The following is a 23,009-nucleotide window of genomic DNA, read 5'->3' on the forward strand; positions in this document are numbered from 1 at the left end:
AACACTGAATCAAATAATTCCCAAAGTGTAAGTTTGGTTTTATTGTCCATTTAATTGTTTATGTTATTTCAATTCAAAAAAAAAAATTAACATATTTACAAAGTATACATCATGTACAAATACAACACAATTCAATGGGGCACAAAACTGACCAACAAACTTAAATGGTCAAAATGGCAAATTTAATTTGTCAATGATTTTGAAGGGATATTTCAGTCGTTTATTTATCAAGGTGATACATTAAAACAATTAGCTTTTTTGTCCAGTGAAAGCTTCAGTGTTGTTTTGAACCCCATTGACTTTCACTGTGTGAACCAAACCAGTTGAAACATGCTCCACAGAAGAAAGAAAGTCACACAGGTTTGAAATAAAATCATGAAAGAATTTTCATTTTGGGGTGAGTTTGTTTTCTATTTGAAATCAATGCATGACCCCTATACAATCTCAGAGCACCTGCCAGTGCTAGATGTGAAATGATTAGCCTTAAAAAAATCTTTCTCCTGCTGCCTTTTAACAGATGACCTGCCTGCAGATTGCTTCGGAGAGCACTAATGGACTTCAAGCTTTCTTAACGGGCCAGAATTTAACATATACCTAAGAAGAGAAGCCTTGGTGCCAGCTGGACACTTATTTAAATAGTGCAATGCCTTACACCCAAATCATGACACATATTTTCCTTTCAAGTATCTCATTAATATATTAACATTAATAATATTTTCAGTTCCTCCACAAAGCCCTTTTTTTTCTGAAAATTATCTTCAGTGCAACATTCATTAAAAAAAATAAAATAATCACATACATTTTCAAGATCAGGTTGCCCGTTTCAACCATTAAATAAATGAGAAGACAATCAATACACATTTAATCATTTCCAACACAATTCACATTTGGCACAAAGGACTTTTCTATACACCTACCCTTTAATAAGGGTTTAATTGGTATGTGAACAGTAATGAAATATTCATATTGCTTTGGCTCTCCGTGTCACTGTGAAGACGTCTCCGCTGCTAAACTGGATCTGCCGTGCTGGTGAAAGTTTGGAGCCATGCAAGCGCCGCCGCAACTCAGTCCTTGATGGGGACCCTTCTTTATCCCCTCGCTGTCCATCAACCAACTGCTTTCATTTCCCAGCAAGCCACAGTGCATCCCGCAGGCCACAGACGGGCTCTGCGCCATCCCGTTCACTCTCAGATGACCGCATGCCGCTCCGCTAGATGCCTGACCTTGCAGGACGCTGGTGATATGACTCAACAGGTCACCGAAAAACTCGGGCACTCCCTCGTAACCTGAGGGAAAAAATAAAAGGTCGTTTCAGATTTCAGTGGTTAACGGGTGAATGCTCTGAGAGGCAGATCAAAAAATGCAAGATATCATCTGTTGTCTCACTCCTGCGGTGTCACGGGACTCGTGGGATGCACCACTGAGAGATTCCTGCTACACACACAAGATCACCATGGCAACAAGCGGAGGGAAGGCCAGGTGTCTTTCTAATATACTGCAAGCCGACAAACACAGCTGTGCCTGCACATACGATTAGAGTTCTTAAATGAAGGGCTTCAAATGTACTTTTCCCATCCTTTCAAAATGTTCTACACCTCCCTTTGGGACTTAAGCTGAATAATGACATAAAGCTGAAAGCAAAATAGCTTAGTCTAATTCATTTAGTCACAAAATCTTATACTATATACATACATACATACATACATACATTACAATACATGAAAAGGCCTCTTTATTATTCCATACTGACACCATGTGGTCTGTTATTGCATTGCTGCTTTTGAAAGTGGGAAAATAGTTCAGTGCATAAAAATGACATATATTACCCACTCCAAAGATTGTGAGGAACTACACGTACCTGGGAATGCGTTGATGTCGATGACGGCGTGCTGGCCGGTCTGGTTGTTGATAATGATGTCAATTCCGAACAGAGAAATGCCGAGGGCCTGTCGTAACCTTCTGGAAATCTTCTGAATGACATCATTTCTGGGTGCCCAGTACTGGCCCTCCATGTTGTCCCTCTTGAAGAAACCAGAAATGGGACAAAGAGTATGAAATGCCTGTTTGTTGAACACGTACGGTTATTATTCAATATGTGAAAACGTGCTTTTTATGAGGCTTTTTAATTATATATACACATTTGAGATATTCATTTAAATTTTAACAGGACTGTTTTTTAGATTAAAACTAAAATGTTTAAATTGAAGGATTTTGCTCAATGTTTCCAGGTACCAGAAGAGTTTAATTGAAGGAAAGCTTAGCATTACTTGAGTAATAAATATGAGGCATGTTGACTTACGAAGGTCAGGTGAGACGAGGACTCTGGTTTGGACACATGATGACTGTTAAAAGATATTGCTCTCCTGTCTAGAGGATAAAAACCACACAACTTGTTCAGCTTTCAAATACAGACTATAAACTTGTTACACTACTGACCAAAACTTTGGGGTCATCAAGATTTTTTTTTTTTATAAAGAAATTAATACTTTTATTCAGCAAGGACACATTAAATTGATCAAAAGAGACCGTAAAGTTATACTGTAACACAATATTTCTGTTTAAAATAATTTCTATTCATCAAATAATCCTGAATTAAAAAAAATTAAAAAAATTAGGCAGCACAACTGCTTTGCTTTCAACATTAATAGTAATAAAAAATGTTTCCTGAGCACCAAATATGACACTGAAGACTGGAGTAATGGCCAAAGTAACAAATTAAATGTAATACTACAGTTTTTACTATACTTTTAATCAAAGAAATGCAGCTTTAATATACTGTAAACGTATTTTGATTTGATCCTTTTTGCTACAAAAAGGTCCTTTTAAGCTACATTTATTCATCAAAGACAAATCCCAAATCCTTCACTGTGTGTAAAGTTTATGCAGCAAAAATGACAACATCTGGGCAACAGTGAATTTGATTGTCCATCGGGGGCATCATTCACCAAACCTCACTGACATCTGAGAAGAAAAGCTTTGAGTTGCTTATTTAACGAATACCACGTCAACCACTTTTCTGTAAGTGAGGGAAAGGGTCTAAACATCAGCAACATATGTTGACAGAATGGTCGAGACAGGCTGAGAGGCCTCGCCATCACACAGAGTTGCTCACGAGTGCCATTAATGTCAATCTCGCTTTGTTTCCGATACAGCTTTCAAACATAAGGTGACCTTATAAAAAGTTCCAGACTAAGGTTTGTTTGCATATATGCCTGCGTGGATGTTTAAAACTAGCCGAAAGAGACCCGATGTCTAAATGTATCGACCTGGCACCCTATAAAGTGTTTTTATTGGCCGCCCGGTGAACTTGTGTCCCATCTGTGACACACACAGAGTGCAATTTGCTGATTTCTACATGTATACACTACCTTTCAAAAGGTTTTAATCCTCACCAAGGTATTAAAAACAGTAAAATTGTTAAATAACATATTTTAAAATATGATTTAATCGTGTGATCGTAAAGCTGGATTTTTAGCATCATTACTCCAGTCTTCAGTGTCACATGATCCTTCAGAAATCCTTCTAATATGCAGATTTGCTGCTCTAGAAATATTGCCTTGCTGTCACTTTGCATCCCTGCTGAATAAAAGTATTAATTTCTTTAAAAAAAAACAATGATTTGATTCTTAGTTTGCCTTCTGATTCACTTATCCAGTAAAATACATCAAATTCTTTGAATCGGGATGTCGGAGTGACTCAACTGACCTGTGGGTCCAGATGGGAAGTTCCTGATGGAGGGCCGCTGCACCACGCTGTACGCCTCTCCCACTACAAACACTTTATACAGCACTGCATTATGGTTGATGAAGCTCTGGAGGACACATGGGGGCTTGATGTCTTTCAGATCTTCCTCACTAAATATGATGGCCATCTATTGAGCAGAAACCAAATCAACACATTACAGAGCAGGTTGGTTATAAATTAACATGATATGATACATAAATTCTTGTCGTGATCTTGAAATGAAAGAAGCAAAAGAGAAAAGTGTACTTTCACGACACTAAAAGAGCCACACCAAAACCCCTTTTCGATCCATGCATGTACATTTTATCTACTTTAGCTAAGTAAACCTATGTGCTCACTGTCATAAAACACATGACCATCAACCCGTTTGCACAAACACAGTCATTCAGCAGTCGGTGGTGACACATTAATCTAGTACACCCCTCACCGTCAACACCGTAAAACAGAGTAGGTAGTGTCTTCAAGCAAGTATTCTGAAGGAATTCGAGGGATCGGAGACTTTGTCTGTACATTAGTCACTGAATCAAAGATATGGTGACCATAGTGACGGAGGCTGCACCCCTGTTAATAATCCACGAGGACAAAGGGTTTCTTGTGAATCGGTGCAATGAGAGCTCTGGGATTACACTTTCTTTATAAGGGAATTGTTGAATTTTTAGTAGTGAAAAATATATACACCCAAAAGCATTTGAAAGCAAATGCTAAGTATACTATAAATACATTTACATATTTATGTACTTAATATAAATACCCTGCCACTATACTTTCGGTACACTAAATTAATATACTTAAAGTCTGCTAAACTGGAACCACTAATTTTGTACTTAATACACTTCAGTTATCTGGAAATAGTACTGAGGTCCAACTAAAGATATACTTAAGTTACTTATACTTAATAGTTTACTTTAGGTACATTTTAAATATCTTGCATTTAAAGACTGATATTACACAGAGATCATACTATCCTTACTAATAGTGATATTACAACAAATGTTAGGCTTTATATTAAGAAATGTGCATTGTGCAAGTACTCCAAATAAAGTTTCATTATAATATTTATATCAGTAAGTCTCAAGCGATATGTCAGTAATTTGTACTATATTTAGTATGAAATATAGTGTGAACATTTTTTTCACTTGGTGGATTTTATGAGGCGGAAGTGGCTGTTGAGATAGCATAGTGTTTAAAAAAAATTTATTGTCAAAAATAGGCCTTTCTTTGGCTCTGTAACTTTACTAAATTGTAAATCCTGCATAAAAAGTTGTGATAACCCAAGCCCAAAGTAAATCATTTTAATGAGACACCATTTAGCGTTAGATATGAATGATTAACTAACATCATGTAGCACCTCTTATGTAAAAGATCTGAATAACACCGTGGTCTACAGTACTTATCAGTCGCTTATTACACATAAGAGATATGAAAAACAGTGCAGGTTACAGAAGAGTAAAGTCTGGAGAGTGTGTCTTCTTACCTCATGGGAGTTAATGCCATGAGCTACCTGGGTTTTGCAGACTGCAATCAAACAGAAATAGTGTGAAAATGCGTGTCGCTCCAGTACACATGAGCAAAAATATAAGAAACAGCTCATTTGAAGTCAAATGGACTGTCGAGAGAAACCCCTGCTCTGATTGAGAGGCATGTGTGCAAATCGATGTATATAAATTGTCATGAAGATTACTGCAGATTTGAAATGGCAAACTTACTGAAAGGAAATGTGATTCCATGTTTGTGGAGTTGCTCCAGAGTCTCAGTGCCACATTCACTCTTGAGAACTATGAATGGAGGTGAGCAGATTCTGTCATCTACAGAAAACACACATTAAAAATGAATTTCATACATACAGTAACTTGATACACGTCTTCTGCTTTTAAATTGTGGTTTAAAATTCATATTGCTATTGTCAAAAAAAAAAAAAAAAAAAACATTATTTAAATAATGTAATTCTTAGTTATCATTAGTTTGGCATGGACGTTTATTACACATTTTTTACTGTGAAATTGTATTACTATTATTTGTACGATTTTGTCTTTTTTTAACAAAGTGAAAACCTTTTTTAGGACCAACCAAAGATAACAATATCAGATATTTTGATAAGGCAAGGGTGGTTCAGGTTATAAAATGTCACATGGTGTGACTCTCCAAAAATGTACAGTATAATATTTATGGATTAATGATTCATGATATTTGTCAGAAATTCATAATACTTTTTTTTCTTTTTTTTACCTTGGAAGTATTATTAAACACTTTTCTGAAAATGATTTTTAGGATTAAGTTCGTCACTATGTTTTTATATAATGATTTTTTTTTTTTTTAAGGTATAGCGGAGGATTTTCTTTTTCCGGGTGGATCATCAAGACTATTGGTCCTCTTAAGTGTCAATCATTCTGGTGATATGTTATGTAAGGCTGTCGTACGTGCTCGTGCACACGATTCACACGATGGCGTGCGCTCAAAACACAGGTTGGCCTTCCCACTGATGCCTCAGTCGCGAAGTTTCTACTTGACAGGTAAAGTTTGGCATGCTATTTGGAGAAATCCATTTAAAATCACTGCTAGTAAAAGTTAATGTAAGCTATGATTAGCTCGTGCATGCTCTCACTCGTGCATATGTTTAATAGGCGTTCCCTCTCGGGAGCAGGTAGAGTGTTGCGCATGTGCATTTTTGCAAAAAGTGGAGAGGGCGGTTCTTTTCTAAAATTCGGGAAAATCCTCCGCTATACCTTTAATACTATGGAAGTCAATGGGGTCCATCAACCGTTTGGTTACGGACATTCTTCAACATATCTTCTTTTGTGTTCAGCAGAAGAGAGGAACTCATACAGGTTTGAAACAACTTGTTGGTGAGTAAATGATGATAGAATTTGAATTTTTGGGTGAACTATCCCTTTAAACACAGATGTCAATGTAAAGAAAGCTTTGACAACATCTTCTTTATGGACCTGATCATGTTTGGCCCCACTCTGATTTTGTTTGTAAAGATCTGGCAGGAATACAAGGTGGTGTATTTTCAGTTGGTTTCTTCAATGTGTTTTGATTTCATCTCACATTCTCTCTCTAACAGGCCAGACAACAACATCTTGACAAGATTAACCAGCACACCCTGAGCATAACTCCTGGTAGACATCAAGTTTAGATGGGGATCTTAATGATGTGTAGCCTGCACACATTTTAAGTGATGACTACACTTTCTACAGGATAATATTACTACTGGATCCATGGAAACATTTAAAACTAAACCGCTGGGGTATCTGTGAATTTTCAGCCTGCTTTTGATCTGCAACCATCAATTAAATCTTATAAACAGCTTCTTTGCCAAGAGCCAAATTGCAGACTATTTATGGCCCCTCAAAAACAGTATTTTTCTATGTTGAGTGGCTCAACGCAACTCAGCGATATAAAGCATCTCATTTCACATTAGACAAGGAACATGAATCCATTTGATCAAACAAGCAGTAACCTTTAAAGCAGCCACAAACACTGAATACAGATGTGTGACAATTATGTATGAGATAAACTCAATGTGGATATGGGTTGATATTAGGGTATTGGTTGATTATGATTCATTATGAAGCCACATGATGAGCACCAGTTTACACAACTAAGTTAACTGACTCAAGATTAACTCTTCCAAAATAGTGTTGAGCTTTACTGCAAATCCCATGAGTAAGAACATAAACACAAGTCACGTAACTTGTTGTTGTCCTCTATTCATATGGACTCACGGTCGATTAGTTCATGGAAAAAATGGTCTCATTTAACAAAATCAGTCATTGATGGCAATTGCTGATAGAGCTAAACATGCATATATTGAGCAATTGAGTTATTTCAAAAAGGATCTTGAGTAATACAGAGGGCATATGGGCTGTGTTATCTTTCTTTTCCCAGAATCCCTTGCAGTGTTGTTTCATAAGCTAATAGCCATAGAGGCGGTTGCCTGGTGAATGGGCCCGAGAAAATAGTCACTCCCTTTGTATCCTAAACAGAGTCGTCTCTTTCTTAGAGACAGGGGAAGCATCAAGGCGGATGGTTAACTTCACACTAACCCTCAGCTGACACTCCTCTACCCACACGTCTCTCGGGAGAACATTGATGATATGGTTTTGATTGGACAACATCGGCTTCTCTGATCCGAATACAAGAGATTTTTTCCCAAAGCCATTTATATAATAAACACGTGGAATTTATGCAGCTTGAGTGTGGCTGTCATGAAAGCAAAAGAGGGACTAACCAAAGAAGATATTCAACAATTCATGGTCATTTTAATTGATTGACTCAAAATGGGATCCTGATATTATAATTTGTAAAGAAAATGTTGTAATAAATTCTAAAAGAATGCAAATTGAAACCCCACTGTACAATCAAAGGTTTGGGGTTAGTACGTTTTTTTTTTTTTTTTTTTTAATGAACTAATACTTTTCTTTAGTAAGGACGCATTCAATTGATCCAAAGTGACAGAAGAGACCTTTAGGTAACACTTTAGAATACTGTTCCTTCATTAATGAATAATTACACAGGAACAAACGAGTAACGCATTATTAACATTCTAGTAACTACTATTAACTAACAAGAAACTCTGATTAACAAATTAGTAAGTAATAGCGCTCAGATGAATGTAGTAGTTCATTATTAGCTAATCAATAACTACATTTTTTTTCATACCTCCCAGATAACTACTATCTACAGGTTCATAATTAACATGAATAATGCATAATTTATAATAAAAGGTAATGGTAACCCACTAGTAATGAAAGGAACTACTAATTATTTGGATCAGTATTCTAAAGTGAAAAACATGATAACTACTTAATATTGACTGAAGTCATTGTAAGCTTTTGAGATTTTTGTAAGATTTTGAATAGTAATTCCTTCCAATGGATTTGGTAACACTTTAGTCATTACTAGTGTGTTCCCATGATCTTCACTTTAGAATACTGATCCAAATAATTAGTAGTTCCTTTAGAAAGATGTAGTAACACTTGAGTCATTACTATCAAAAACCTTACAAAAACCTTAAAACTTACAATGACTTTAGTCAATATTAGGTAGTTATCATGTTTTTCACTTTAGAATACTGATCCAAATTATTAGTAGTTCCTTTAGAAGGATGTAGTAACACTTGATTAATTACTAATGAGTTACCATTACCTTATTATATATTATGCATTATTAATATTAATTATGAACCTGTAGGTATGAAAAATAGTAGTTACTGATTAGCTAATAGTGAACTACCACATTCGACTGAACGCTATGACTTACTAATTCGCTAATCAGAGTTTCTTGTTAGTTAATAGTAGTTACTACAATGTTAATAGTGCATTACTCATTTGTTCCTGTGTAGTTATTCATTAATGAAGGAACAGTATTCTAAAGTGTTACCGACCTTTAGAATGCTACAAAAAAATTCTATTCACAATTTCACATTAATGCAGTTTCTATTCATCAAAGAATCCTGCAAAAAATGTTCGCGATTTTCACTAAAATTCAGCTTTGCCGTCACAGGAATAAATTACATTTTAAAATATATTAAAATAGAGTTATGTAACAATATTTCATAATATTACTGTTTTACTGTATTTTTGATCAAATCAATGCAAGCTTGGTAAGCATGAAAGACTTATTTTAAAAGCTTCTTACGGTCCCCAAAACTTTGAATGGTAGTATATTTGTAAATACCAATGTGTGTGAATGTTTAGGTTGAATATTTTGAATAAGAGTGCAGATTGTGATGGAATTCCTTAGGCACTACGCCATTCTCACAGCTGGTGATTCTGTTGGCTTGTAGTGAGCCGGCGGGCCTCCTGTTCTTTCTGTGGCCAGTGAATGCAGTGCGCAAGCAGCACAAAGAATGAACGACTCAGCAGCTTTAGGACATAAGCCCTCCATAAGCCTCACACTTCCCCTGCGCAAAGGCACAAAACCTGCCCTCCTCGTGATGGTTCACCCCTGAAGAACAAAGGAGGATCTAAAGGCCTGGTTTATAGAACCCTTTACAACATTTAGAATAAGTGGAAATGCTGTAAACGGTCCATATCCAATTTATTCCTGCCCACTAGGGCGGGCTTATCTGAAATGGGGGATACCACCACTATAATTGGGTTGCCCATCTTTAATAATTGCATTTAGCACAGCTGTACTTTGCGTGATTACGTTACATTCATGCACTTTTGTGTATCTGTGCTGTAGACAGACCTTGCATGGAGTCTTCAAGTTTATGGATTAGAGTGTATGACTTGCAGCGGTCCAGCAGGGTACGAATGGCTGGAAGAGGGTCCAGAATCACTGTTTCAGGGTGAGCATCTATGTAGTCCTGGAAAAAGACATGGAAAATTCAACTGAAATTCACTGATAAATGATTGAAGCGTGACAAATGTATGGCTGCTTGAGTTGATTTGCTTAGTTACCTGAACACCCTGAACAAGTAGCATAGACTCTGTGACATTCTGGTCAGCATCAACAATGTGGTCGGTCAGCTTGTGGATGATGACATCAAATGGTCCCTGCTTCTCTATTGGCTGGCTCAGATCCAGCTAGACCGGGAGAACAAGGTCAAGAGTTTAGTAAACATCCACAAGACATTTTTCAGCAATAACCCTCTGGGAGAACTCGTATGTCAATATATAAATAGGCGAACAATGTATTTTTCTGTAAATGCACCTGTGAGCATTATTTGTAAGATATATTCCAGTTTGCTCAAGGGGGATGTTTTGAAGAACAGACGTTTATGATGTGACGTTAATTGTAAATGTGTGATCTGTACTGTCACTAAACTGATAGCTAAACTCTGAAAACAAAGCGAATTCTATGTCAGTCAAATCCATTTTGTGGATTATTTTCTGTTTATTAGACACAGGTACATGCCATGGTTGTGACTCTCAGATTAACACATCACACCAAGGGAAGGGGAAAGTGCACTTTCAGCCTGTGTTCATTTACCAAACTCTGATTGACATTAGAAAGCTAAATTCACAGCGATGTAGATTCGTAAAATAGTACAGAAACAATGCAGTGTATGACAGACAGTACAATGTGTTCTGAAGGCTTTAAATGTCGTCAACATGAAGAAAGGCTGCTTGGGGCCCAAAACAAAACACGTGGTTCCTATGGGTTTAACCTTTGGGGATGTGAAAATATTTATTTTGGATCAGACCACAACGGTTCTTGTCAAACGTCAGAGGCATTTGTACATGACCTAGGCAGTTAAAAGGGGATGTGGGCATCCCCTAAGTGCATTTTTATTTAAAACACTTAGACCTATAGTCCAGATTTCCTCTTTCAAAGGCAGCACCAAATAAAGGACTACGGGCTGTGCGGACCACCAGAAACAGAGAAAGTGGTAATCCTAAGGGGCTTATTAGCTTATTCCCTAAATGGCTCTGTTTCATATGACAACATCTGGAAACATTGTAATAGCCAGCACTGATGTGTGACAAACAATTTGCGAAAACAGACGTAAAGAATGAAGAAGATGACAAAGAGAAAGTGACACACAGATTCCACACAGACACATCATGACAGTTCAGAGAGACGACCCCCTCTACTTCCTTTTTGTAGAGGATACTCAGCTGATACACACATCATCTGATATAAAGCACGAGGCAGCCATGTGTTACATCGCATTAATGTTGTCTTAGCGTTTTAAAGTAGCTCTTTAAACAGCTTGATTGATTCTTGGAAATTGAGGCCTAATTTGCTTTGCTATTATCATTCTTCTATTTCCACACGATGTCTTCCTGAAAAACAGAACTAAATATATAACTTGCTGTTAACTTCTGTTAAACAGTGAGGGGCATGATAACATTACACCAAGTCAAGTGTAAACGAAGGAGGCGATGGCAAACAAAAAGTCCATCTAAGTACAGTATGTCATTTTCTTGGCTTCTGCACAATTGATTACTGAGTGGCTTAATCATTAGAGAGCAGGCAGGAATGAAAAAAGGAAAATTGAATCAATATGCACATATACTGCCATTCAAAGGTTTGGGGTCAGTAAGATTTTTAAAAGAAATGAATACTTTTGTTTGGCAAGGAAGCATTACATTGATCAAAAATGACAGTAAAGACATTTATAATATTACAAAAGATTTCTATTTCAAATAAATGATGTTCTTCTGAACAAACCAAATCAGACTATTAGAATATTTCCAGAAGAACCCTGTGACACTGACAGTTAAAATTGTAATATTTCACGATATTAAATAAATGCTGCCTTGATGAACATAAGAGATTTCATTCAAAACATTAAAAAAGTCTTACTGACCCCAAATGTTTGATTTATGAGGATAATATGTTGTCACCCTCGGGCTTTTATATTTTTAAAACAAGTGTGGGTATATGTTCTTGAGGAAGTGTAATTATCTTATCTCTGTGACATGCTGAAACTGCAGTTCTTTAACTATATAAATGTACTATGAACCTTTAAAATAGTTTAATAAACAAAGTAGGCCCAAAGTAGTTACCCACAGAAAATACACTACCCAAAGCCATAAATCATGTGAGATATTCAAAACATAAATTGATGACATGAAGTGATGAAATTCAGCCGTCTCCCCATGATCGTTTTTAGCGTCTTAATGATTTAGTGATCACATTATCTTAATCAAATTAATGACACTCCCCCTTGTCTAAAGTGATAAACCCATGGACTGATTGCTAGATTGTGAAGTACTTTAGAGACCATATAAAATCTATGACTGGGTGCAGCTGGGTAGCCTATTGTATGATGTGTAAACAGGTCAAAGTCCATTCTTTACTCTCTTCGGTATCCACGCCCTACATGCTGGTTAGCAAAAAGGTGTTTATTATGCATCCTGGGAGTGGAGAAAAGCCCTCAGTGTTTCAATCATCCAGACAGTTTCACTGATAAGGGCCTGACTCCTTAATAAAGGACCAGAATGAAGGAACAAGGACCTTGGTTTAGCAGCCTTCACATGCAAGTCCCAAAATAAAACAAGGTGACTGTGTCTGATGCACTTTCATAGCAAAACAGTAAAGAACAATGTTTGTCCATAAACATACTTTTTTTTTTTTTTTAACCATTGATATGCCTTGACCCTTGAGTTTAATGCTTGCAAGCATATCTACACTTAGTTTGTTATAAGAGGCCCTTACGTATCTCAGGGCCACCACAATATAAACACGGTTGACAAGGGCATGTCCTACTGGAATGTGCAAATACTGTCTTCATATGTCTGTTAAAAACATTACCACAAAGAGCCAGTCATTTACTCCAAAATCTGAAACCACTAGTGAAAATGTTTTTGTTTAGCATTTTTATAATTTAATACTTTTTAGCTTCATATTTTTCTGGTTTTATATTTTTGAAAATTAATATGAAATATTTCTTCTTCATTTTATGTCTCTTTTAAACCTGAAGGTTTTTAAATCACAGATTTTCATTGTGGTCTCACACAAAATCATAGGCCCGGTTTCACAGACAGGGCTTAGACTAAGCCAGGATTAGACCATAGATCAATTAGGACATTTAAGTCATTTTTATAAACATGCTTAGAAAAAAACATTACCGATGTGCATCTTAAAACTAAAAAGGCACTGATATATTTTTAAGATCAGTCAGTGCAAGTTTATTTCAGTGGAAACAGCTCAGACTTACATTTTAGTCTAGGACTAGTCTTAAGCCCTGTCTGTGAAACCAGGGGATAATGTCTTAAACTTATCACACCATACATTCGAATGGCTTTTACATCTCTGTGAGTCATGCGTCTAATGATTTATCAATGCCAAGGTGAAGCAAAGGAAAGGTGCCTCAAATGCAACAGTATCATTCAACAAATACCCATAATGCTGTTAACTCTCTATGCTTGAGCAATCATGGTGATAGCCTAACTTGAAAAAAGTCATGCAAGAACAGTTCATCAGCATTAAATGGGGTACTAAGTGTTTTTGTAAGTATTAGAGACCAAGGACATCTGTAGAAGACAAAAATACAACGCTCTCGTCCCTGACAAAGCCAGGTGTTCTTTCCTAGAATTTTTTTTTTTATTCCATTTTAGTCATAGTCTTTTAACTATCCCATTTAGTTTTAGTCATATTTTAGTCATCTGAATTGAGTTTTAGTCTACTGAATATTAGAAGATTTGATCTACAGTACATTTAGTCGACTAAAATATAATGGGTTTAGTTTAATTGTAATACAAACTTTTATATTCTCTTGGAGAAAACATCTATTAACCAGTTAATATGAATGATATTAAGATTTGAATATGCAATCCAGACACAGATTTAGCCTTTATTTATCTTAAAAATTCAATTAAACCACTTCTCATAAATAACCAATAACATGTCCTTATTTTTAATGAATGATATATGCATTCTTTATAACAACTTCCATACAACACTCTACATTCTTTCAGGAAGACATGTTTTTTCATATAAATTTAATCTAGATCAATTCTTATTAAAGTGTTAAAGTTATTCAGTCAAGAACATTGAGTGATTTTCTCGTTCTTTTGTTATTTGATTAACATAAATGACGGACAGCAACAGGTTATTTGACTGCTGTCACTTTAAGGCTGAATGCACGTATCCAATACACTGATACACATCCGATGGTTTACATTCACCTAAGACATAACCAACTGTGTTTATGTGAATACTCGCCAAAATGGACATTTTGACATCATTTTGAGTGTATTTGTCCGTTCAAGCGCAAAAAGATAAGAAAGAGAGCTCAGTTCAGTACTCGTGCGCTGCCTGAGAAACGTCGTCACGCTTTTTCAGATTTATCCATGTCTGCTCTTCTCTTTCACCAAGACGTTTACATTTGTGAACGTTTTATGAGACATGCAGGAAGTATATGCTAACTTATGTCCCGCCGGGTAGACGAGCATGTTGCAGTTCAAATGTGCGCATCTACCACCCAAATCGTCCCTACCTAAGATTTCGTCTTGTTTATATTCGTCGACGAAAATGTCAATAGATTTTCATCATAGACGTTTGTCATTCATAACTTGTTTTTATTTAGTTATTATAATTTAGTAATTATTCATCAACATAACTGCATTGTTATCAAAAAGGACAGGTTGGGTTTAATCTACTCTCCCAAAAAATCATCCTCTTGACTGAAGCCAAGTATGCTAGATTAAGCAGGAACAAATGCCAGACTTAAAGACCTCTGTGTACTCTGCTATCCCACTGCACTAATGTCCTCAGCATGTCCTTAGAATTACTTGATAAGCGGAAAAATAACATACACTACAATCTATTGAGGCAATGCTTCAGCTTAGACTGATCAGCCTGATACAAACTGTATTAGCCAAGAAAAGGCTAATCAGTACAATTTCCATGCAATTTTATAAAGGCAAACTTATGTTTCTGTTATGTAGGCTATATTAGGCACTGGCTGAGAACCGTTTGATGCTAAAAAAAAGTCTCTATAAGCAGTTTACTGGCATTTATTCAATGGCAAAGATAAGTAAAACAGCCACAAAAAAGCATATGAGCATTATGGCATTATTATTATACAACAAATGTTCCACATGCATGTATAGGTGACTATTTGTCTAGTAATGCAATGCACGTAACAGTAATAGTACGTAATACTCTGATGGTGATATTTTCAATTGAAGTGTCCCCAGGCATAATAGCTTAATTTACATTTAATGAAAGGCACATTTGTAATGTTTAGAACAGCTGCAGACAAGCGTATTGTGGCACCGACCTCACATTAATGGACAGGCTTTTTGTGCCGTGGAAAATCCATTTAAAAGAAGAAAAGAAAAAAATGTCAAAAGGGTATCTTACCTGGATCATCTCTATGCCTTGTTTCCTGGAAAACAAAAAAAGAGGAAAACCAAACTATGAATATTTTATATCGATTCCATGTGTCATGCAGTCAGAGCATTGTTGACTTGCATAATAAACAACATTCAATTGAATTTGGAATAATGAGAACTTCACAATGAGACAAATTATTAGGGAGACAACGCTCAACAAGACCGTTGAGACTGCTGTGTCTCACACAAATAGGACAGAAATCTCAGAGTCCCCTCTCCAAAAACAAATACACACACATGCTTAAAATTAGGAACCCTTCCTCTCCAATTCCAGCCATTTCCATATGATGCATTTATTTAACATGTGTCTGATTGATCAGTTCTTGTGATGTGAGAATATCTGTATAAATTCATGAGTTGGGCAGCTTTAGGTTGTCAAGTCCCTGAAAATAACTAAGTGCACACTGTTTTCAACAGCTGACAAACCTGTTGTGATTTAATGAATGACAAGTGCTGAGCCAGAAGTATGTTTCTAAATCCTCAGAACTATAGGTGAAAGCATCCCAAGTCCCAAGACAAATACACCAGTCAATAAGAATAACAAATCACTGAACATGTTGCACAAGCTTAGGTAAAAGCCTATTGCAAACCGGTTATTTGTAGGCTAAAACATGCTCATGAAAGAAAGGAGATCACGTTACATTAACTCAAAAGCACGTAATGTTCGTTCAGAAACGTCATGTAGTCTACGCACGATATATCATCCGCACAGATATGCATCTAAGGCACGTCCACTGCCTCCCTCAGCAAACAGAACATTTATGGCTTTACGGCCATATTGATGACAATGCAGTGCAGAACTGAATAACCTAGGTAACACATGATTAAGCTTTGAATCAGTTAAGTAACAGGCACAATCTTGCTGTCGACTCTTAGGAATGCATTGAGTCTAAACAGATATGCAAACAATGTTACTGTCTGTGGAATTGAAGACTGTCTAACTGCCTGGTGCTTATCCAGGTGACCGGTGAACTTTGTCCAGGCCTTTGTCTTTTTATGACCAAAATTTCCACCTATAGTTTTATGGCCAACTAATTATAAGAATAGGACGGTGTTATAAGTTCTAGTTTTTTTTAAATAAGCAATCTCACAAAATGTCAGAAGCAGGGACTGACAGGTAGATTGACTACGCTGATATCCATGTTTTTATGGTTGAAAGTGTCGTATGATGGGTACAGTGAGAGTGTGGGTACATTTCAAATTCTGACTTCCATTAGAGTAGTGGTTTATTAGGGGGAGGGTAGAGGGTTGCAGGAAGAGAGTTCTGTTATTGTAAAAACTAGAACAGAGATGACAGTGAGAAATAGTGAAGAAATAGCTTTATGTAATGAGTTTTTAGTAATACAGTAAAGTGAGTGAGACTGTGTTGATGACTGATGAGGAAAGAGGACATGAGGAGGTGTGATGAATCATGTTTCCTATATCCTTTAACACTATTTCTATACGCCCCACTTGTTTCAATTATCTACTGAAATTCTAAGTAGTAAATATAAACTCTCTCCAGATAGCTCCTCCCAGAAATAAATATCTTATTTTGCTAATACTAAATAGCAAGCAGTTTCAATGTGCATTCCCTAAAAATAAATAGTATATATTATGTTTATTCCTTTATTTTTTAGTAGTAGTAAGCAATCCAAACTAACTATTTTTCAATCACTAGGCTAGCACCTATTTATTAGATACTAGTTTTTATTTCTTTGCTACTTGTCATTCCAGTGGTGCCAAGTAACCATTCCATTGTGACTTGCAACTTTTTGTGTGTTTAAGAGATAAGAGATTCAGATGTCAACTACTACTCATTTCAAATAGTATGTACTTCAAAAGAATCCCAGTTTTCATATCAGCAATGAAACAGGTGCTAGTAGCTTTTTAATACAGGCTACATTAGTATGTTGTTACCAGTACCATTTTACTCTTATTTAGGAATAAAAAATAAAAAAAAGCACTTGAAACTAAGGAGATAAGAAACGTTACCGGTCTCACTTGGGATAGATGATATCTCATAAGCATCTCTTGGATAGTTAAAACGTAGATAGATGGTATCTCATAAGGAACTAGGATCTCTTGGATAGTTAAAACGTAAATAGGTACCAGCAACAACTGGAACACATTAGTCCGAAGTGAATAGTAGCTATTATCTAATTAAACTCACTGGTGAAATTGAAAAAGCCTACTTTCTGCATAACTTAGCCTACTTGCTCTGTCAAAAAAAGAAATAAATTCTAGTAACATAAGTAAATATTAGTTAGTTTAAACGAACAAATATTAAAACAGGTATTTTGGTAGACTGTTACGTCCGGTTTCTGACTCGCGCTGAGATGCGCTTTTACGCACTTTTACGCACCTGCACAATTCCACGAAGGTCTGGAAACTGAGTTTTTTAATCTTCTTCTCGCTGAGCCAGTATCCAACTCTCTTTCCTTTCACGAACGTCTGCATCTCTGGAGAGGGAGATATGTCAGTCCATAATATGCAGACTGTATTAATAAAGAAATCGACCAGGAGGTGTTATTGTGAACTAAACGAAAAGCAAGAATAGTTGAGTGGTTAGTGTAAAAAATACAGAAAGTTTCATGACGGCATGTTTGAACCTACCTGACAGAATCAGTGTGCCGAATCAATGCGCTCTGATCAGTTACGACTCTCGTAAAGTCACCGTTTTAGACTGTCCTCAGTAGTCCATTCAGATTTGCTAATGCCCTCCAGAATGCGAGTCTCTCTGTCTAAATAGTTGTTCGATTTTATGACAACTTCGTCACATTATTTATATGACAGCAACACGTATCGACATTACAAACACATTATGACACATCACAGAAACCGGTGCGTAGCTACGTCCCTTGTCTAACTTAAGAAGTGAAAACCCTATATATCCAAATGGTCTGTCCATTACTTAGTTAGCAATGCTGTCGATTAGCGATGTAATGTTGATTGGCCATTTGGAGGACAGCAACGAAACTTGTTTGCACAGACACACCCTCTTTCAGAGGCGGGCTTATCATTGTTCACGGCCACGAGTAAAACTCGCATGCTTTTGCAAGACAACTGCTCCAGGATTCATTCATTTGTATTTGTTGTACGTACTAAAGTTCAAACCTCTCAAAATAAGAAATGAGGAAATTAAAAAAAGGTGCCGTGAGTGGTAGAGACGTGTGTCAGCCTAACCACAGTGATTTTAACAGGGTTTTAACAGTTTTTAAAGTCATTTCTATTGGTAAATGTCGACGAGGTTAAGCAAAACACTATAGTTTTGTGATAGCCTATAATATATAATTTATAGTAAAGTTGGATAGATTACAAATTGTAGTCTGTTACTGATTACAAAAATTACATGACAAAAATTGTAGTTGTAATGTAATCCGTTACATTACACATTTAAGGTAATATAATCTGACTACTTTTTGACAGTGGTGGAAAGAGTACTACTGTAGGCCTACTGTTACATTGCTGAAATAATACTCAATTACAAGTAAAAGTACTGGTGTCAAAAAAGTACTTAAGTAAAAGTACAAAGTACAAAGTATTAGTTACTAGTTACTTTTTAGCCGGCAATAGTTAATGTATTAGCAATAAATATTCAATCAATTCATAGATCCATGTAGAAAATAGCTACTTTCAACACATTTTACCTTATTGACGCAAGACATTAATTAGAGGTCATGATACTGGAATTTCTAACTTCAATACGACACCTTGAAAAATGTCATTAATCAGTATAATTTTCAATACCATCAGGAAAACCACCATATACTGTATAATGCCATATAGATATTTTAATATCTACATTTTTGTCCATCCATTTTGTCAAGGCGATCATTATTTTCAAGCTTCAAAAAGCACAAAACTCATTGTAACAGTAACAGTTCGAGTCTTCTGAAGTGACACGTCCACTTTATACGATGAAATAATTTTAATTTAGGCTTTTGTTTACATATTTAAACATCGATCAATAACCAGTACAATAATCTAACTTCAACATTTGCTCACACTGTGTATTTGTCTTTACAATAGTTTTTTTTTTTTGTGCAATAGCTCACACTGAGTAATAAAATAAGAACAAATAAAATAAATTACATCAATACAGTTGAGGTATTATAAAAATGAAAACTGAATTTTTATATGCAGCAGTGCATGTTAATGGGTTATATTTCACCCAAAAATGATAATTATGTCATAAATTCCTCACTCTCATGCCATTCCAACCCCGAAAAACTTGTTCATCTTTGAAACACAAATGAAAATATTTTGATGAAATCCGAGAGCTTTCTGCCCCCTCATAGACTGCAACGTCATAACCACTTTCAAGGCCCTGAAGACATCATTACAATAGTCCAACAGTGGTTCAACCTTAATGTTATGAAGCAACGAGAATACTTTTTGTGTGCAAAAAACAAACAAAAATAATGACAATAACGACTTTTGTTCAACAATTTCTTCTCTTCCCTTTACTTCTCGGATGCTGTTCATGTAGAAAACATAGTGCATCGCTTACGGGTTCTACGTGATGTCTTTACTATTTTTCTGGGCCTTGAAAGTGGTTATGACGTTGCAGTAGGGTCAGATGAACGGGTTTTACGGGTTTGAAACGACATGAAGGTGAGGAATTAATGATAGAATTTTCATTTTGGGTGAACTAACCCTTTAAACACAGATGTCAATGTAAAGAAAGCTTTGACAACATCTTCTTTATGGACCTGATCATGTAATATGTTGTTTATTTAAAAATCAAACATAAGTGCTGTTTGACCTGTAATGTCTGTACAATGTAGTAATGCAGTTAGACAGAGGTTATTTATATGTACAAATCATACAGTTGCCCCATTCCGAAACATTTCTAACATACATTTACATAAAAAAATCCTCCATCGCTGCTCGCAGCTATATATATATATATATATATGTAACAAAAAAAATATATATATATACATTATATATATATATATATATATATGTAACAATAAATAAATAAATAAATAAATAAATAAAAATATAGATATATATAGATACAATAGGCCAACCTGACTTTGAACAGTATAGCAATATGAATGACATTATTTATTTATTTTAAAAAATAAATAAAAATAAAAGACTAAAAAAACATTCTGGATGTTTTTAAACTTAAACAATTATTAAATTGAAAAAAAAGAATAAAATGTGTTTAGTTCTGATATTTGTATAATTTCATATAGAAATAAATGGTGTATAATTAAATTTTTAGAAGATAGGAGGTTTTTAGTGTTTTCTTTTTTGACATTAATTTAATACCTCGCCATAGCAAAACCGTTTGAGATATTTATTATCTGTTTACAATTTAGCATCTTTAATGTATTTTCATCATGTTGAAAAAGTTTGGTGGGAATAAAATAAACCACTTAAGAGGAGTGGGTAAAAATTCAGAGGCTGATTTTGCAAAGAAATCCACATTCAAACCAAAATATCTGACTTCCTGTTGCTCGGAGCTAATTACTGAAAATTAGAAAATTGTCCAGCTCAATGAGACCAATATGTGTACTGATTTTTGTGACTGTACATAAAATCAACCCCCTCACTTTTGTCAAAAGCATTTTGAAAGTGACACACTTCCTGCTACCCAAAAGTGGCAAAAAGGCAAAAAAAAAAAAAAAAATCGCGTTACAATATTGCGCTCGCGACATTTGCCATTAAAATATGCCATAGAAACCTGCAGGCATGATTAAAATTATGCGCAATACCTGCAATCCCGCGCTGACAGGAGGCGGGTGTGTCAAAGTCGCTGTCGGAGAGATGAGATAATGAGAACGCGCAGATGGTCTCAGAAAATGGGTATAGGAACAGATATTGAGTAGCCTATTGTCAGATAGTTCAGTATCGATATACAAAATATAGATATTTTGACAACACTAGGCTACTATGTAGTTTGTTGTTTCTCCAAACTTTCAGTCCATTAATCACTCTGAGCTTGCTTCGACCAGCTCTTCAAATTCAAAACCTGCGGCTGCGGCAACATTTTTCAGTCCAAATATCTGGGTTTTTTATTGGTCCGTTGATTTTACAAGTAGCGAAGTAGATTAGGCTAGGCCTACTTATCTTAGGCTATTTACAGATATAAAAAAATATACTCAAAAAAGTACAAGTAGCCATACCCGAAAAAAATACTTAATTACAGTTACGTGAGTAGTTGTAATTCGTTACTTCCACCTCTGCTTTTTGATTACTTTTAGATTACTTTTGACCTAACTTATGACAACACTGAATTTTTACATGCAGCAGTGCATGTTAAAGGATTAGTTCACCCATAAATTCCTCAACCTCATGTCGTTCCAAACCCCAAAAAACTGTTCATCTTTGAAACACAAATGAAGATATTATTTTGATGAAATCTGAGAGCTTTCTGACCCCACACAGACTGCAACGTCATAACCACTTTCAAGGCCCAGAAAGGTAGCTTAATATGTACTTAAGAACAAGTAAAATTAGAGATTTAAAAATATACAAAAAAAAGTACAAGTAGCCTAGCCAAAAAAAAAAAAAACTACTTAATTACAATAACGTGAGTAGTTGTAATTCGTTACTTCCACCTCTGCTTTTTGATTACTTTTAGATTACTTTTGACCTAACTCGTTTATCACATTGATTTGAATAAGATAATCTTGTACCATATTGATATAAAAATACAAAGAGAAAGAAAATATATATATTCTATTCTTTGTTATCAACAACATGAAGTGCACAGGCCTAAATATTACATCATGGTTTCCCAGACTGCATGGGGTTCATGATGGAACTGCAGTTTTGTGAGAGAGAAGTAATCACATCATAAAATGTAAAAAATAAATACTAATTAATATTTTTAAAGAAAACAATCAAAGTAAAAAACTTACTAAAAAGATTAAAATATATTTTATTTGTTTACCTGCATGTCATGTGACCATTAACGGACATCAGAGAACAGTGAACTTAATTAGATTAAAATGATTATTCATCATCATTGTTATCTTAATTTTAGTAATTTACTATATCTTCTTATTACCTTAAAATCTCAGAGGGTACTTCAAGCAAATATATTAAGTCAAAGAGGTTCAGCTGACCAAAAGGTTGTGAGAATAACATGTAGATAATCATGTGATTACGGAGTATTTTAAAACATAATATAATTAAAACAAGTAGCCTACTTAATTTTTGGAATCGGAATACGTAATCCAGATTACATATAATCTGTTACTACCCAGCACTATTGACAGTATTTTCAAGCTTTGTCGACATACTTCCCACACGTTCACCATTGCTATGATTTCCTCTCAGCAGCAAACACGACCGGTCCCGCCTGACAAACGTGTAATCTACCTTTTATCGCTACTGAGAATGGTGAAAATGTATATTACCGGTAGGTACAAGACCAGACCCACCACCAGCATCATGTGTTTAGGGCCTAAAATGATTATTCTTATTTTTCAAAATAATTGTTATTCTACCCCCATTACCACCATA

General features: G+C 35.5%; 1 protein-coding gene across 2 annotated transcripts; it reads right to left on the bottom strand.

Annotated features, from left to right (window-relative positions):
- Positions 1-10: 10 nt before the first annotated feature.
- itpk1a (inositol-tetrakisphosphate 1-kinase a) lies at positions 11-22,837 on the bottom strand. Of its 2 annotated transcripts, none has more exons than XM_084432405.1 (11): positions 22,787-22,837; positions 17,887-17,983; positions 15,511-15,535; positions 10,152-10,277; positions 9,940-10,057; positions 5,451-5,549; positions 5,219-5,259; positions 3,706-3,871; positions 2,300-2,367; positions 1,859-2,021; positions 11-1,286 (listed from the first exon to the last, which is right to left on the bottom strand). In XM_084432405.1, the coding sequence occupies exons 2-11, from the start codon at positions 17,979-17,981 to the stop codon at positions 985-987; spliced, it is 1,203 nt and encodes a 400-aa protein (XP_084288531.1). In that variant the 5' UTR covers positions 17,982-17,983; positions 22,787-22,837; the 3' UTR covers positions 11-984. The 2 variants fall into 2 exon arrangements, with proteins under 2 accessions (XP_084288531.1, XP_084288530.1); XM_084432404.1 differs by lacking the exon at positions 22,787-22,837 and adding an exon at positions 18,138-18,273 and having other exon boundaries at positions 746-1,286.
- Positions 22,838-23,009: the final 172 nt, after the last annotated feature.

The sequence above is a fragment of the Rutilus rutilus genome (assembly GCF_951802725.1).
Source record: "Rutilus rutilus genome assembly, chromosome: 15".
Classification (NCBI taxonomy): domain Eukaryota; kingdom Metazoa; phylum Chordata; class Actinopteri; order Cypriniformes; family Leuciscidae; genus Rutilus; species Rutilus rutilus.